Below are 17,565 nucleotides of genomic sequence, written 5' to 3' on the forward strand. Positions count from 1 at the left end.
TAATTCTTTATTCATGTGAAATATTGTTTTTTTCATATAAAACTTGCCTGAGATTTAATAGCATCTTGGAGAGCCTTCTCTGAGTTCTCACACCTTCTGCAATGAGATGTGGTAACCAGGAAAATGGAATTTTATGTCATGCCATCCAAGTTTTACCTGGTGCAAATGTGATATCGGCGCCTTTTAATTTGTCTGTTTCCCCCTAATGCAAATTGTTTCATGTTTTGGTTCACTCCCACTCCTTAACATATTCATGTTATTGTTTATATTTTTAACTGTCACCTACTTGAAGATCTTCATATTGCATAAATATTCAAAATGAATAAATAAATCAAGCTTCTTATTGAAAAGAAATAATCATTTGAGGCTTAAAAATTTATTCAGCTCTGCCAGTTTCAATTTTCTTGCATTTCATTTCAAAGAAGCTCAGCTCACATGATAATCTGTTGTTCATGCACAGACATCAGGTGAAAAAAACCTTTTCAGTACAGCATTACTCTATCTGATATACATATTGTGCATATTCCGAAATGCTGGGACCAGAAGCATTCCATAGTTTGGATTTTTTTCCCAGACTGTGAAATACTTGCATATACATAATGAAATATTTTGGAAATAAGATACAAATCTAAATATAGAATTCAGTTATTTCTCCTATACACCTTATACACATAGCTTGAAGGTAATTTTCTGCATGAAACATAGTGTACATTGAATTATCAGAAAGCAAAGATTTCATGTCCTTAGCCAGCAATGTAGACAGTTTTGGATTCTGGGGTGTTTCAAAATTCTGGACAAGGGATGCTCAACCTGTGAATGTTTTTTTTTCCCCAGAGGTCTCAGTGGTTCAAGGTGAGTCATATTTTTAAGCAGAAGTAATGTCAAATGCTTTGATTGCTTGTAGGTGGCAAAGAAATTGGGTCTGAAGCAAAATGAGGTGGATTTCTATGAGCCATTTATGGATGACCCAGTCCATATCCCTGACAAGCCGTACACAGAGGAAGAACTGGTTGAATTTGTGAACGAGCATAGAAGGTACAGAGAAAAACATTTGGAAACATGTATCCTATAGCTCAGGAAATTATTCTTGTAGTCCAAGTTCCTGGATTGTCTTTCTATTTGTTCTGCTCTGAAAATGATAAAAGATTAATTCCATCTTGTTGGGTTTCATCCCTGGTCCGCACAAGTCTTTGTGTCATCAAGTTTCTATTTATTTATTTAGTACATTTCTATACCGCCCCTCTGAGCCTTCCAGCAACTCGAGGCGGTTTACAAGGCAAGAATTCAATGCCACCAAGGACACAATTACAATATGGATTATAAAAACATCAGCAACAATAAAATCAAACATTATAATGAAACATACTTCAATCGATAATCATTCTCTCACACCAGAAACGACTTGCAGTTTCTCAAGTCGCTCCTGACACGACAAAAAACAAACAAACAAAAACCTCTTTGTAGGCAAAATGTAGTTGCATGGACTTTTTGTTATCCTTTATCTTATTTAGAAGATGAGACTTAGCAAGTTAGTTAACTCCAAGACTTTTCTCTCTAGAATGTATTTCTTTTTATTTTAATAAATCTCTTGAAACTAAAGATTGTCTCTGCAATCCTCAGCCATCCTAAAGGTTAAATTGTTTTGTTTTTTTTTCATAATTGAGCTTTTAAAATTATAATCAAAGTGTGGGATTGTTAGCTGCCTTTAGTCCCATGCGGAGAAAGGCGGGCACAAATAAGGTTAATAAATAATAATAATAATAATAATAATAATACCATTTAAAATCCATGTTCGTGTAATATCTTTGTAATGACAATTTATAGCTCACTGAGAGATGTTTTTGATCAGACCAGATGTTCTAAAAGCATATTGGTGGAAGCGGGAATGCTGGTTTTTACTTAAGTCTACATCAATTCAGTATTTATTTATTTATTTATTTATTTGCAGCATTTATATGCTGCCCTTCTCACCCCAAAGGGGACTCAGAGTGGCTTACAAGATATATTTTCATACAATATATTATATTATTAGCATAGTACAATATCAGTATTATATATTATTATATTGCACAATACCATTATATTGTAATACTATTAGTAATATTACATGTAAGGTAAATATAGAATTATAATTATAATATTGTATTATTATTACCAGTATTTTATTGTATTACATTATAATAGTACAAATATTATATGTATATACAATATACTATATTATATTATTAGTAAAGACAGAATGCACCCTACTCTGGTTTTTGTCACAATTTGGCCATCTTAAACATGTGCACATTTTTGTGGCTTAGAATTACATAATCACACCTTTGAACATGATCTTAACATCTCATGAATGTGCATTTTTTTCTGACCTAGCATCACATATTTGGAAGGGACCAGAAGGACCACCTTGTCCTGCAGGAATGCAGGACATAAGCATTCCTGAAACCTGCCTCTGTTTAAAGACCCTTTCAAAGACCTCCCAAGTGGATTTTGAGCCATTTATGGATGGTCACTCATGAGTCTGCTCAAAATAGACTCAACAATTCAAAATTTGATTCTATTGAGTAAGAATGTGGTATTGGAATCTATAGGTTTATTACATATTTGTACTGGGAATGTGAGAACTAGCATGATGTCATGGTCTGCATGTTGGACAAGGACTCTGGGAAGCCAGAGTTCAAATCCACATTGGCTTATCTTGGTAAAGGCCCATTCTTTCATCCTCAGAGGAAGGCAGTGACAAACCACCTATGAAAACATCTTACTAAAAAAACCCCCACGATAGTTGAAATCAACATCAAGGCACACAACAGCAAAGGGAGAGCTGGACTATTAATGAGCAAAAATTAGTTCTCACAACTTTATGATCTATTTATACTATGTCTACTCCACCCCCTTAATATTGCAATAACGACATGAAATTCAATAAAACTTCCATCACACCCTTTGTGTCTCTGTGAAAACAAACCTTTTCATCAAAAGCAAGTAGCAAATACAGGGAAAGTTCTGCATCACAGACTGAGTTTGATCTTGAAAGGATCTTGTTCCCTCTCCTCATCTCCTATTGTTGCTATTGTTGCTAAATGGATGATGATCCTCTGTGTCTGGAACTAAATATATGATGTTAGTTGAAGAATGGCCCTAAGGCTGAATGAATGGGTTGTTGTTACATTGAATATATTTCTGATCCACCAGTGGAAGATAGTGTCATCTGTGTTTACTTTTGCTGAAAACATTTTTACAGTCCTAATCTTATGAAATAAAGATTGTTTTGATGCAATTATTGTTATTTTTTTCCAGAGCCACGCTCCGCAAGTTACGCCCAGAAGACATGTTTGAAACCTGGGTAAGTTTAAGAATCTTACAAAGTTCTATAATGGCCACAGCCATCATAGGTTCTCACTTGTGACCAAGTATGCTTGTTTTCCAAAAGCAGAGTCCTGGTAGAGGGTCCGTAAGTGACTGTAGAGACCTATTCTGGATCCACATGGTCTTTCACAATGAAGGCATAGATTTCCAGATGGAAGGCGGCCTGACAAGGGTTTGCTTTTGCTTGGTGCTCCTTCCTTTCAGCAAGTTTCTCCCTTTTGTCCTCTTCAAAACCCATAGCACTGTTGGTAACAGCTGACCTCCAGTTAAAACGCTCAAGTGCCAGGGCCTCCCAATTCTCCTTGTTTATTCCACATTTTGTTTATGTTGGCTTTAAGCCCATCTTTACATTCCTTTTGCTATCCATCAAAATTCTGTGTTTTGAACCCTGAACTGAGAATAAAGTAAATGCTCGGGTGATGGGGCATTTGAGCAACATGGCCAGTCTAGCAAAGTTGATGGTGAAGGATCACAACTTCAGTCTTTACTTATTCTAGAATTGTGACATTTGTTTGCCTGTCTTCCCAAGAGATTTGCAATATTTTTAAAATAAAGATAACACTGATGGAATCTTTCCAGAAGTTGAGAGTGATGTTTGTAGATAGTCTGTATTTTGCAGGTGCACAATAAAGTTGGAAGGACAATAGCTTTATAAAAAAGCATCATTCTCAGAGAAGAAATAATGCAGCCTTCTCAATATTGTTGGGCTAGAGCACAGGGCCCCAAACTAAGTCCCGTGGGCTGTATGTATCCTTCCAAGGTTATTTACCAGGTCTTGTCCTAAACATTAGACTTATGATCTCCCTAAGTCTGAAATGACTTGAAGGCACACAATTAGCGGTTCTAATCCAGGGGGCTGGGTGAGCTCCCATCTGTCAGCTCCAGCTCCCCATGTGGGGACATGAGAGAAGCCTCCCACAGAATGGTAAACATTCGGGTGTCCCCTGGGCAAGGTCCTTGCAGATGGCCAATTCTCTCACACCAGAAGTGACTTGCAGTTTCTTAAGTAGCTCCTGACATGAAAAAAGCCATCCTAATTAATTTGACTATCCCATCAGAGAAAAAGCAGGTCTACATTTCCCATTGAAATACTGGTAAGCTTATGTTAGTGAAAATTATTCTTCATTTTAAATATTGTATTGTTTTTCCTGTTTTTGTACCACAGGTAAGACATGTGCAGTGTGCATAGGAATTTGTTCATGTTTTTTAAAATTATAATCCTCCCCATCCTTCCACCGCAACAGTCTGGGGGACCGTGAACCAGCCTCTGCTTAAAATGTTTGAGGACCCCTGGGTTAGCAGATTCTCAAGAGCCCAAGCCATTATAGTACACATGAAAGAACACTACAGTCACACCATTCCCAATCCTTGTGGTTGGGCACTGACCCAACAAAACGCTGGGCTCCTCTTCAAACCCTTGTGTTATGCTCTGTAAATATTGAACTCTAATTTGCTAATCTATGGCTTGGCAAAGCTAAGGCTTTTCAGAAGGAAAGAAGGGGGGGGGTCTATGCTTTTGAAAGAGACTTCACTGATGGTAGGGGGTGAGAAGTGGTGTTTTATAGGCAGGTAAGGAACTATAGTAGACAACTGGAATCTCTGGTGACAAGAATCCTGATAAAAGAAATTAAAAAAATCCTTTGTTTCACAAATTAGAATATTTTTGAGAATCAAACTAGATGAATCCAAGGGATGACTCCATATAAGGCTGATTTGAGCAACTTCCAAGGGACACACCAAGGACTTTCAAGAACTAATTTTTCTCTTATTTAAGTTGTATCTCTGCTGCAAATGCTGTCCCCCTTTCAAAATCTGATGCCAGAGAAAGCTTTGTTCTGACCATTCCTCCCCTCCCCCCCCAGCTGATGTTTTCCACTTATTCCTTTTAGCTCTTCATTTTATAGGGGTTCTGTCACTTGTGGACTCAGAGGGGAAAGAAATTAGCATTTAGATGGAGTTTTTTCCTCTTGCATTAATACCAATTGAAACTGAAAGCTTGGATTGGTGGAAGACAAGGAACATGAGGGTTTTTCCATGGTATAATTCCAAGATGACATTCATAGCAGGTGCACAATAAACAGCCTGACTGCCAAATAAGATGGCCTTTGCCAATACAATTTTTGCTCAGCCCAGCTTCCCAAGGCCTGGCTGCCACTTCTGTGACTTTTGGGAAGAAAATCCAACATTTTTTAACACCATCCTCTCTGAAGACTCTTTTCCTATTGTTAGTTTGTATGGCCATTTCTACTTTGCAGCTAGCTGGCTGCTTCTGTGACTGAGCTTTGGAAACCTCCAGTTGAGGTCTTCCAACCATCTGTCACATAACAGATAATCTCCTGGGATAACTTCAGTCCCCTTGATTATCTTGAATGGGCCTATTGCCATAGTAGACTTGAGTGACAATCAAAACCTTGACAAAACAAAGCTGGACACTTTGGAAAATCTGAATTTGGACCAAGACAGAGATACAGGATGAGAAGAGCACTAACCTGACTAAAAATGAAAAATCCTCAAAGTGCAGTTCCACTCTTTGGGAATCTGATACAGAATACGCAGAATTCAAAACTATTGGTGGCTTCTATATTAGTGGTGTGGATAGTCTGCTTACATATTTTGGTCCAGACTTACAAGAAACTTTCCAAGGTACTGAAACCTTATTTTCAAAATAAATTCCTGCCTTTGGTGAATCTGTCATATACTGGGGCCTGTTCAGAGCACCATTCCAAAAAGAGAGTTTGAGGATGTTCATGTTGAGAAAACCCTATGATGCAAAACATAGATTCATTAGTTGTATTTGCTTCAGAGAAAGTTCATCTCCCCATGCCACCATAGCCAGATTTCACAAACTATACACAGAAATGCCGAGATACCATCGTGTCCCTCTCTTCCTATTGTGTGTACACACCTCCCATAACATGGGATGGAGGACAGTTCCCGAAGGCTACTGTAGACAACTGTCCCAACTTTCCAGGAGACACTTCTCTGTATTAAAAGGTACAGCAAGAAGAAGAGAGTAGGTAAGACATGTTTTTTAGCCTGCTAACTAGAAAGTCCTCCAAGGCTAAGGATTGTGATTCAGTTATGCTACTGCTAGGAATGTCTACAAATAGGAATTATGTTAAAGGGACTGTGTGCTTCCTTTTAAGCCAGGAGTTCACCTGTTGGCTCTCTCTGTGCCCAATCAGAGCTGTGCATTAGTGTCTGTGACTATAGATAGCATTTACTCTCCAAACATGGTAAATTCCAGGTCATGGCAAACATTCAGGTTTATACTAGAACCCAGAGTAAATTAATTGGTCCACTGAATAAGAGTTGACAACTGCTATTGATTTTGCTCGGTGTGACTCCCAAGGTGTTCTATTTGCCTGTTTGTAAGTAAACAGTCAAAGACTCAGGCAGCCTCTGACACTCTGTCACCAGGACACTCTATTCTGCCCTTGAACTAGAAAAGTGAAGCGTGCTTATGGTTGTACTTTGACATTGCTAACACTCACTGGGTAAAATTATTAAAGTTTGTTGGATCATAGCTTTTATTCATTGGAAAAAAGACCACAGTTTTTCAGAGATTGTCAGCATGCTGCCTTGTTCTTCTAATTCTAGTGTTAGTTTAATTATGTTTTTTAACTTTTATATGGGGTATGCTTTTTCAACATAATTCTAATGATTTTGTTGTTTGGCATAATTTACTCAGCCACCTATTCGCTCAGTGACTTTGGAAGATTTTTTGGAATACTTTGTTGACTGCAAAGGATCTACATTTGGGAGGAAAGCATCAGTGAAGATTGTGTGAAAGAGCAGAAGCCTTTATTCCCAAATATGAATCTGCCCATGGACCTCAAATATCTTGATATATATTGTTAGGCTTTGACAGTTTTTTTTTATCAAGTCAGAAGCAACTTGAGAAACTGCAAGTTGCTTATGGCATGAGAGAATTGGCAGTCTGGAGGGACGTTGATTACGGGACACTTAGATGTTTTACTATCCTGTGGGAGGCTTATCTCATGTCTCCGCATGGGAAGCTGGAGATGACAGACAGGAACTCACCCCATCTCATGGATTTGAACCTTCAGGTCAGGGGTTTAGCTGACATAAGGGTTTAACCCATTGAATTATTATCAAGCGATGATAATTCAACATCTGTATTTTAAATATCACCTCATGTGATCTGGTTTACCCTACAAATAATCCACCTTATTTGTTTATTTATTTATTTACTATATTTGTATACCGCTCTTCTCAGCCCTCGGGCGACTCAGAGCGGTTAACAACAGCAAAATTCAATGCTCACAAACATCATAAAATAGTTAAAACAACGAAAACAGTAGCATAATAAAGTCAAACTCAAGGGCCTTGATGCCCAAGGTGTCATTTCATCTCTCTTCCCACTTCAAGGACAGAGTCCATGCTTCTCTCTTCCATATTGGTGGTCACATCAGTGGCATTTTCTTTTCTTGCCCACAGGAAGATGACATGGATGGGATTCATATTGTGACATTTGCTGAAGAAGATGACCCTGGTAAGTGATGCACTGGCCTTCTCTGGGCCTCTTAGCAATTTATTATTTCTTGAACACAAGAACATACCTAGGACAAGTTGAAATATGGAAACTGGTCTTAGTGTTAGTAGTCTTACTCCCTTAATATTTTTGCACCTTGAAAATAAAGTTTCAAAGGCATTCACAATGGAAAAAACCATGATTCCACTGATCTGTTGTAGTGAGCCTGATCAACGTCATTTTGACAACAGTTGACATCTCATCCATGGCCTGTACTGTTTTGCTGAGTGAAATTATTTAAATGCCATATTATGTCTTCTTGGCCCCTCTCTTTACTCTGGTCCCAGAGTCTCTTGCTGTCTATGGCAGGCTATATTTTAAACAGGTAAATAAACAACTGTTTCATGGGTACTTCAGATTAAACTTATCTAAAACTTATCTAAAATAAATTTCCTAGATTTTATGTCCAAACCTTTTAACCTTTCAGCTGCCTCATATTCTTCTCCCGTACCCAAGTTTTCAGCAAATATCTTACTTTTCTCCTTCCTCTCTTAGTATTTCCACAATCTTCCCCTGATGGCTTGAAAAGTGGAGAATGACCCGTGATTGTTATAATGCATGCAGTTAGTCTGGCTACATTTGCAATGAATCATCTACATATGTGGCCCATATCAATCTCCATCAGGGCGAAACCTTCACTAAAACCTCTTGTCCAGCTTCGGACTGAGAACACCAAGTAGTGATGGCTGGTTGCTTCCATGTCGGTGGGTTAGTGAATTTGTTCTGGGTTTTGGTCTGACATTTAAAATGGGTTATCCAAAATGCTAAACTAATTTAACATCTTAGATACCTCTGTTATGAAAACCCATAGCAAATTTGCCATCATACTAACATGGAAGCTACTAGACGTCCCTGAAGATAAGATAGATTAATGTGCTCATTGGGTTTCTTCTTCTGAAAAGTCTTCAGTCTGGTGGTCCACTAGGTCAAAATCAAACTGCAGAAAATGGTGTAGCTCTTTCAATTGCAATAATTCTTTGTTTTCTCATATTCTAAGAGTATGTGCTTTGTATACTGTTAATCTTTTCAACTGCTGACATTGCTTTCTCTTGTCTAAAATTAAAAACTTTGGGCATTCCTCTTCTGGCATATACTTGCAAGAGGAACTGATACTATTATTTATCTTTTCAGATGGCTTTGAGTTTCTGGAGGTTGTTAAGCAGGTTGCCAAAGATAACACTGACAATCCAGATTTGAGCATTGTCTGGATTGACCCAGATGACTTTCCTCTGGTAAGTTGCCAGAAGATATAGGTATTCCTTCATTATAATTTACATAGTAGATGATACTCATATAAGACTTACTTAGGCAATCCTTTGTAGTCCGAGGATGATGGTCTTTCAAGTGATGTGTCATGTCAGTGGATACGTAGGTGGCTATGGAGCCCTATTCTTGACCTGCATGTTCTCTTTCAGTGAAGACATTGGTTCCCAGGTGGAAGGTGGTCCCGGTCGGGGTTGGCTTGAGGTAGTATAAGAGTGGAAGTGTCCATAGTGTTGAAAATTTACCATTGTAAGCTTCAATGTTCTCTTACAAAAGTGATACTCGTAGAACTTGAAAATTGGTATCTGTGATGCATTTGATAAGAGCTACAGTTTATGCAACATTTCAAACTAATATTGCCACAAGTGCATCACTGTGAAAATTAATGTAAATGATATTTTCATTCTTTTTTGGACAGGTATACCATATAGATAGATGATAGATACAAGATAGATAGATAGATAGATAGATAGATATGTGTATATATAGGCAAAAACAAAACAAAAAATTCTTTATTTGGCATTTTGAGGAAAGCTGTATATTTTGAGTTCGATGAAGTTTTGATAAGTGGTCCAAATTGCATGCTAATTAGTTTGCCCCACAACATTAAAATCTGTGGACCCATTGCTTGCAAAATTGTCTTGTGTGTATTTCCTTTTTATTTAACTCTTTCACTTCATGTGATAGATAACACAAAGTGAGGGAATGTGCATTAAGTAGCCCAATTCCCATAATTGTTTCTATCATTTTCTTGTGTGTGGGGTGGAGAGAGAAGATAGCATTCTGACTTGGAGAGCTTGTGATATCTATGGAGGTTCCATGAAATCTGGAATCCATGGATCAACCTTCTCTTCCAGGTGAAAAAAATAGTTTTGAGTTTGAAAAAATAATGATGTGGTCCTTCTGTTCAAGGTCATTGTATGGGTGGGGGACCTTAAATTCAAGAAGAAATCAAAAACAATTTTTAGTTTTTAAATAAGGAAATCTTAAGAGGAGCTAGCAAGTGGGAACATGGTGGAAATCCAGTGCCAGTAGAAGTGCTGTCAAATAATAGCTGACAGGAGGACTCTTTGGGGTTGTGGCTTTGTTTTTTTAAGACACTCAGGATCCTTCTACACTGCTATACAATCCGGATTATCAAAGCAAATAACCACATTATCTGCTTTGAACTGGATTATGAGTCTACACTGCCGTATAATCAGTTTAAAGCAGATAATCTGGATTTTATATGGCAGTGTAGAAGGGATTTCAGCCTCTGAAGGACTGTGAGCAAGAAAAATAAAAAGTGGGCATTCGGGCAGGTTTTTTTTTTTTTTTATGCTTGCCACTATATCTGCATGTTTTCCAGAACTGAGAATTTAAATACCTCACTACCTCTGAGGATGCTTGCCATAGATGCAGGTGAAATGCCAGGAGAGAATGCCTCTAGAACATGGCCATATAGCCCGAAAAAACCTACAACAACCCAATTTGAATAGAACTTGGACTTAAATGTAAACAGAGATTCTGGAACAGAGCTAGACTAGTCCACATTAGTTTCAGAGCATGTTTATTAGGGGAAAATGAGGAAAGGTAAGGAACAACTCCCATCTTACAATGAGGGGCACTACCCACAACAGGTAATTCTGACCCTGGAGAAATCCAGTTGCAGCACATTTGTGGTTTGGCACTGAGAGGACCCTTACCCAATTACTAGGGCCTTAAAAATGAAAATTTAACAAGAAAGAAAATGAATGTGGATTTTAAACTATGGCTGACTCTACACTGTAAAATGCAGTTTGACGCCACTTTAATGGCCATGGCTCACTGCTATGGAATCCAGGATTTGTAGCTTGCTAAGGCACCAATGCTCGTTGGTAGATTCACAAAATACACATCTCCCATGACTCCATAGCATTGAGTAACAGCAGCTAGATTTTATCAGTTTTATACTTATTTATGCTTTTGACACGAAATAAATAAAAAAGCTAAATTACATTACCGTCACAGTGTAGAGACACCCCATCTAGGAGGGGAATATATATTTTAATTCTGTTTTTAACTTTTTATTGCTTATAATGCTATGGATCATTTGTGGATTATTTATTATTTGTTTTAGTTAATGGCCTCATCCTAATATGTATATTTTTAAATATCTCCTAATAAATAAAAAAAGTGGTAGAGAAAAAGACTGAAAGAGTGCAATGGAAATTTTAAAGCATGTTATGCTCCATAATAAGTCCTGGGCCTAACACAGTGTTTCTCAACCTGTGGGTCGGGACCCCTGGGGGGGTTGTGAGGGGGTGTCAGAGGGGTCGCCTAAGACCATCAGAAAACACAGTATTTTCTGTTGCTCATGGGAGTTCTGTGTGGAAAGTTTGGCCATGGGGGTTCTGTGTGGAAAGTTTGGTGCGGTTCATAATAGTCTTTGATTGTAAGTGAACTATAAATGCCAGCAGCTACAACTCCCTAATGTCAAGTCTCATTTCCCCAAAGTCAACCAGTGTTCACATTTGGGCATATAGAGGATCTGTGCCAAATTTGGTCCAGATCCATCATTGTTTGAGTCCACAGTGCTCTCTAGATGTAGGTGAACTACAACTCCCAAACTCAAGGTCAATCCCCACCAAACTCTTCCAGTATTTTCTATTGATCGTGGGGGTTCTGTGTGCCAGGTTTGGTTCAATTCCATAGTTGGTGGAGTTCAGAATGCTTTTGATTGTAGGTGAACTATAAATCCCAGCAACTATAACACCCAAATGATAAAATCAACCCCATCAGTATTCAAATTTGGGTATATTATGTATTTTTGCCAAATTTGCTCCAGTGAATGAAAACACATCCTGCATACTGGATATTTACATTCCGATTCATAATAGGAGCAAAATTACAGTTATGAAGTAGCAACAAAATTGATGTTATGGTTGGGGTCACCATAACATGAGGAACTGTATTAAGGGGTTAGGAAGGTTGAGAAACACTGGCCTAACATTACCTACCTCTCACATGGAAGGATAGAAGCAAATGTTTTTCCTTTTCTCTTCCCCAGCCTATTCATCAGATCTATTTGTTTGTTTAATTTAGAATATGTAATACCTCACTGTTCATGGCATTAACATGAAATATTCGTATCAAGTTGGTTCAGTGTTCTTTTGCTCCCACAGCTCATCTCATACTGGGAGAAGACCTTCAAAATTGACTTATTCAAGCCACAGATTGGAATAGTCAACGTCACAGATGCAAGTATCAACAACTTTAGGGAATAAGCAATTTAAGTATTTAAAAGGGGGGATAACTGAAACAAAACCTCAAATAAATTAACAATATAAAATTGAACTCAGTTAGTTGCATGATGTCAGTTCAATATCAGCAAATTCAAACATACTATTTGCATGTTTATTCTGCTGTGAATAATTTAAATGGTTTAGTCCAAAAAGCTCAAATGTTTTTCTGGCGGTTCAAATGACCTGACCAATATTGTGTTGAGTGATATTCACAGACCTTTCCCCAAAATTAGTCCTTTATTATATTTTGTTTACTATTTGAATGCAAACTTCTTTTAAAGAGTTGTTTCCACCAAGAGGATGGATGTGAGAAATACTTGATTTCCTGGAACAAGAAACACACTGAACCTTGCTATACTTGTTCAGCAGATGTCTCCCAAGTGCTCATAAGTGTCAGAAATTAACAAAGCACACACAACCCATTTCCCAGTTCTTTAAGGAAATGGCATGTGCAAAGTGCTCCCTGATTTATGTTTTGTGTAGCATATACACACCTTGGATTGCTCAAGAAGTTGTCAGGAGCTGAAGGACTAAACTAGGTTTGGTCTCCCCAGAGGCGGCCCTAGGTAATTTTCAATGGTAAGCAAACAGTATTTTGGCGCCCCCCCCCCAACCAATCTCTCTCTCTCTCTCTCTCTCTCTCTCTCTCTCTCTCTATATATATATATATATATATAAAGAGAGAGAGAGACCGTAAAAACCGGGGTACTTAGGGCGCATTCCTTCCAAGCCAGGCCTCGCGATTCTTGCGTCTTCTCCCGCAAGACATTGTTGTCTCGCGGAAGAAGACGCAAGAATCACAAGGCCTGGTTAGGAAGGAATGCGCCCTAAGCAGCGCTCTTTCCTAGCCAGGCCTCCCGAAAATCACGAAGCCTGGCTAGGAACGGCCTCGAGGCACTGATGAAAATAATCGGGTACAGAGTCTGGTCTGCCCTCCATCCTCAGCACCGGCTGAGTGTCATCAGCGTACTGGTAACACTCCAGCCCAAAACCTCAAACCAGCTGAGCAAGTGGTCACATATAGATGTTAAACAACAGAGGGGAGAGAATGGCCCCCTGAGGAACCCCACAAGATAGAGAGGACCTCTCCGAGACCAGGCCTCCCCTCTCCACTCGCTGTCCATGGTTGTGAAGAAAGGAGGACAACCAATTTAAAGCTGTCCCCCTGACTCCAACAGCAGCAAGGCGGTGGGTCAAAAGATTGTGATCGACTGTGTCAAATGCTGCTGTGAGAACCAATAACACATCGAAGGTGATCCATGATGGAGACCAGCACAGTCTCTGTCTCGTGCCCCGCACGGAAGCCGGACTGGAAGGGCTCTAGTCCAGCTGTGTCGTCTAAGAATTTCTGCAACTGCTCCGCTGCTGCCCTCTCAATCATCTTGCCCAGGAACGAGAGGTTCAAAACTGGGCGGTAGCTGGAGGGAACCGAACAATCTAGATCTGGTTTCTTCAGCAGGGGAGAGACCACTGCCTCTTTTAAACCCTCTGGAAAAACTCCTTGCTCAAGGGAGCTGTTTATAATCTTCAACAGAGGGTCACGTAATCCCTCAAAGCAGGATTTCACCAACCAAGAGGGACACGGATCAAGGGAGCAAGTGGTCGGTTTAGCTGCAGCTATGAGCCTATCGACAGCCTCTGCGTCCAGCGGGATGAACCGGTCGAGGATGGGACCAGCAAGTGGCCACGGAGTCTCAAATTCTCTCACTGTATTAATTGTGGCGGGGAGGCCCCGGCGAAGTAGCGAGATCTTGTCTGCAAAATAGCTCTGAAAATTGTTCACATTAAACAACAATTGGGTAACATAATTCTCCTGCTCCCTTAGACTTAAAGGTTAATTATGGCAGTTTGTCTGTACTTCTAGTTGGCATGTGACCTTTCTTCCCAGATTTTTGTCTTTTTTTACTCTTTCTCCTTTTCCTCTCTCCTCCCGTGGGGTGTCCGTCAACTCCTGCTGTCCATCTTCTGAACCTCTGCCAATATTGTCCTTCCTGTGGGCTTCCCATTAGCACTTGGTTGTATTCTACAAGAACAAGGGGAATTTCATGGGCTATTGCTATAATGGAGCAGGGTTCTTTGGATGCACTAAGTATGTTAAGTATGTAAGCAGGGTTCTAGGTATGTACAATTTTTGTAGTCCCTAGGCACTCTTGCATTTGACTCCCCACCTTGCCCCAGTGTACTACTAGGGACAGACAGCTATCATTCCAAAAAATCAACCTCTATGAACCTCAAAACATGCATATCCATAAAACACTGGAAGTCAAAATATTTTGATTTTCAAAATTTTCTTCCAAATTCTTGTAATTTTTTTCTATCTAATTTTTGTAGACCCTAACATTTTCATAGATCCTAGACACTGTGCCTAATGGATAAGGCGGCTGTAGTTATGTAATTTTAGTTCCGTTTGCTTTACTTTTTTCAGTTCCAATTTCTGTTTTCTTTAGTTGTTCACTTCTTTTCTGTATTGCTTTTTCTTTCAGGCTGACAGTGTCTGGATGGATATAAAAGATGATGATGACCTTCCCACAGCTGAGGAATTGGAGGACTGGATAGAAGATGTACTTTCTGGGAAAATAAACACTGAAGATGATGACGTTGATGAAGATGACAATGATGATGACGACGACGATGACGATGATGACGATGACAGTGATGACTAAGTTCCAGCTCTCTGAAATCTGGACATTAAAATCTTTATGCCTGATGATGTTGAGCATTACAGTTACCATATAATTTCAAAAAGTTGTTTCTAAGGGTTATTGAAGACCTGTGGCCTTGCTTCTTGTCTTGTGTATCCTCTCCCAGAATATTTCCTATTTGGCTTCATAAAGCTGTTAACCAGATGTAAGACATTAAAAAAATCAATAAATGTAATGAATGCTTAGCATCTCAGCTCTTTGAAAACCTCTCTCTTTCATTCTATTTATTGTTAAGATTAAGAGGAGGGAAATACAGAATTATGATAGAATCAAGTAGGAGCTATGCAGCACTTAGAAGGAGTTGAGTGTACACTGGCTTATCACAAAGACATTGGTATTTTCTGTGCTCATTGTCTTTTTTACAGTAGTTTTGTTCACGATAATAATAAGTTCAGCCCTATGGAATAAGTACATTTAATTCAGTGTTTCTCAACCTGGGGGTCGGGACCCCTGAGGGGGTCGCGAGGGGGTGTCAGAGGGGTCGCCAAAGACCGTAAGAAAACACAGTATTTTCTGATGGTCATGGGGATTCCATGTGGGAAGTTTGAGCCAATTCTATCGTTGGTGGAGTTCGGTATGTTCTTTGATTTTAATGAACTATAAATCCCAGCAACTACAACTCCCAAATGTCAAGATCTATTTTCCCCAGACTCCACCAGTGTTGACATTTGGGCATATTGAGTATTCGTGCCAAGTTTGGTCCAGATCCACCATTGCATGAGTCCACAGTGCTCTCTGGATGTAGGTGAACTACAACTCCAAAACTCAAGGTCAGTGCCCATCAAACCCTTCCACTGTTTTCCATTGGTCATGGGAGCCAAGCTTGGTTCAAATCCATCGCTGGTGGAGTTCAGAATGCTCTTTAATTATAAGTGAACTATAAATCCCAGCAACGACAACTCCCAAATGTCAAGATCTATTTTCCCCAGGCTCCACCAGTGTTGACATTTGGGCATATTGAGTATTCGTGCCAAATTTGGTCCAGATCCACCATTGCATGAGTCCACAGTGCTCTCTGGATATAGGTGAACTACAACTCCCAAACTCAAGGTCAGTGCCCATCAAACCCTTCCACTGTTTTCCATTGGTCATGGGAGCCAAGCTTGGTTCAAATCCATCGCTGGTGGAGTTCAGAATGCTCTTTAATTATAAGTGAACTATAAATCCCAGCAACTACAACTCCCAAATTACAAAATCAATCCCCTCCCAACCCCACTAGCATTCACATTTGGGCATATTGGGTATTTGTGTCCAGTTTGGTCCAGTGAATGAAAATGCGTCTTGCATATCAGATATTTACATTGTGATTTATAACAGTAGTAAAATGACTGTTATGAAGTAGCAACGAAAACAATATTATCTGGTTGGGGGTCACCACAACATGAGGGACTGTATTAAGGGGTCACGGCATTAGGAACGTTGAGAACCACTGATTTAATTAGAATAATAGAATCATAGAGTTGGAAGAGACCTCATGGGCCATCCAGTCCAACCCCCTGACAAGAAGCAGGAATATTGCATTCAAAGCACCCCTGACAGATGGCCATCCAGCCTCTGTTTAAAAGCTTCCAAAGAAGGAGCCTCCACCACTCTCCGGGACAGAAAGGTCCACTCCTGAATGGCTCCCACAGTCAGGAAGTTTTTCCTCATATTCAGATGGAATTTCCTTTCTTGTAATTTGAAGACATCCTAGTCTCCAGGGCAGGAGAAAACAAGCTTGCTCCCTCCTCCCTATGATTTCATCTCACATATTTATACATGGCTATCATGTCTCCTCTCAGCCTTCTCTTCTTCAGGCTAAACATGCCCAGCTCTTTAGGCTGCTCCTCACAGGGCTTGTTCTCCAGACCCTTGATCATTTTAATCACCCTCCTCTGGAAAGTTCCAGCTTGTCAATATCTCCCTTCAATTGTGGTGCCCAGAATTGGATACAACATTCCAGGTGTGATCTAACCTAGGCAGAATAGAGGGGTAGCATGACTTCCCTGGATCTAGACACTAGACTCCTATTGATGCAGGCCAAAATCCCATTGGCTTTTTTTGCCGCTGCATCAAATTGTTGGCTCATGTTTAAATTGTTGTCCACAAGGACCCCAAGATCTTTTTCACACGCATTGCTCTCGAGCCTGGCGTCCCCCATTCTGTATTTTTGCATTTCATTTTTTTCTGCCTAAGTGGAGTATCTTGCATTTATTCCTGTTGAACTTCATTTTGTTAGTTTTGGCCCATCTCTCTAATCTGTCAAGATCGTTTTGAATCCTGCTCCTGTCCTCTGGAGTATTGGCTATTCCAATTTGGTGTCATCTGCAAACTTGATGATCATGCCTTCTAACCCTTCATCTAAGTCATTAATAAAGATGTTGAACAGGACCGGGCCCAGGACAGAATCCTGTGGCACTCCACTCATCACTTC

The 17,565-nt window shown here is 39.6% G+C and overlaps 1 protein-coding gene across 1 annotated transcript in view; it reads left to right on the forward strand.

The window, feature by feature from the left end:
* The window catches only part of LOC132767956 (calsequestrin-2), a 39,509-nt gene extending 24,164 nt beyond the window's left edge, over window positions 1–15,345 (forward strand). The window contains exons 6-11 of the mRNA XM_060763417.2: window positions 905–1,035; window positions 3,301–3,346; window positions 7,831–7,885; window positions 9,056–9,156; window positions 12,331–12,405; window positions 14,934–15,345. Coding sequence (XP_060619400.2) covers window positions 905–1,035; window positions 3,301–3,346; window positions 7,831–7,885; window positions 9,056–9,156; window positions 12,331–12,405; window positions 14,934–15,113 — 588 coding nt within the window. The 3' untranslated portion in view covers window positions 15,114–15,345. The remainder of the gene's footprint in view (window positions 1–904; window positions 1,036–3,300; window positions 3,347–7,830; window positions 7,886–9,055; window positions 9,157–12,330; window positions 12,406–14,933) is intronic.
* Window positions 15,346–17,565: the final 2,220 nt, after the last annotated feature.

Source organism: Anolis sagrei, chromosome 2, assembly GCF_037176765.1.
Source record: "Anolis sagrei isolate rAnoSag1 chromosome 2, rAnoSag1.mat, whole genome shotgun sequence".
NCBI classification, from domain to species: Eukaryota; Metazoa; Chordata; class Lepidosauria; order Squamata; family Dactyloidae; genus Anolis; species Anolis sagrei.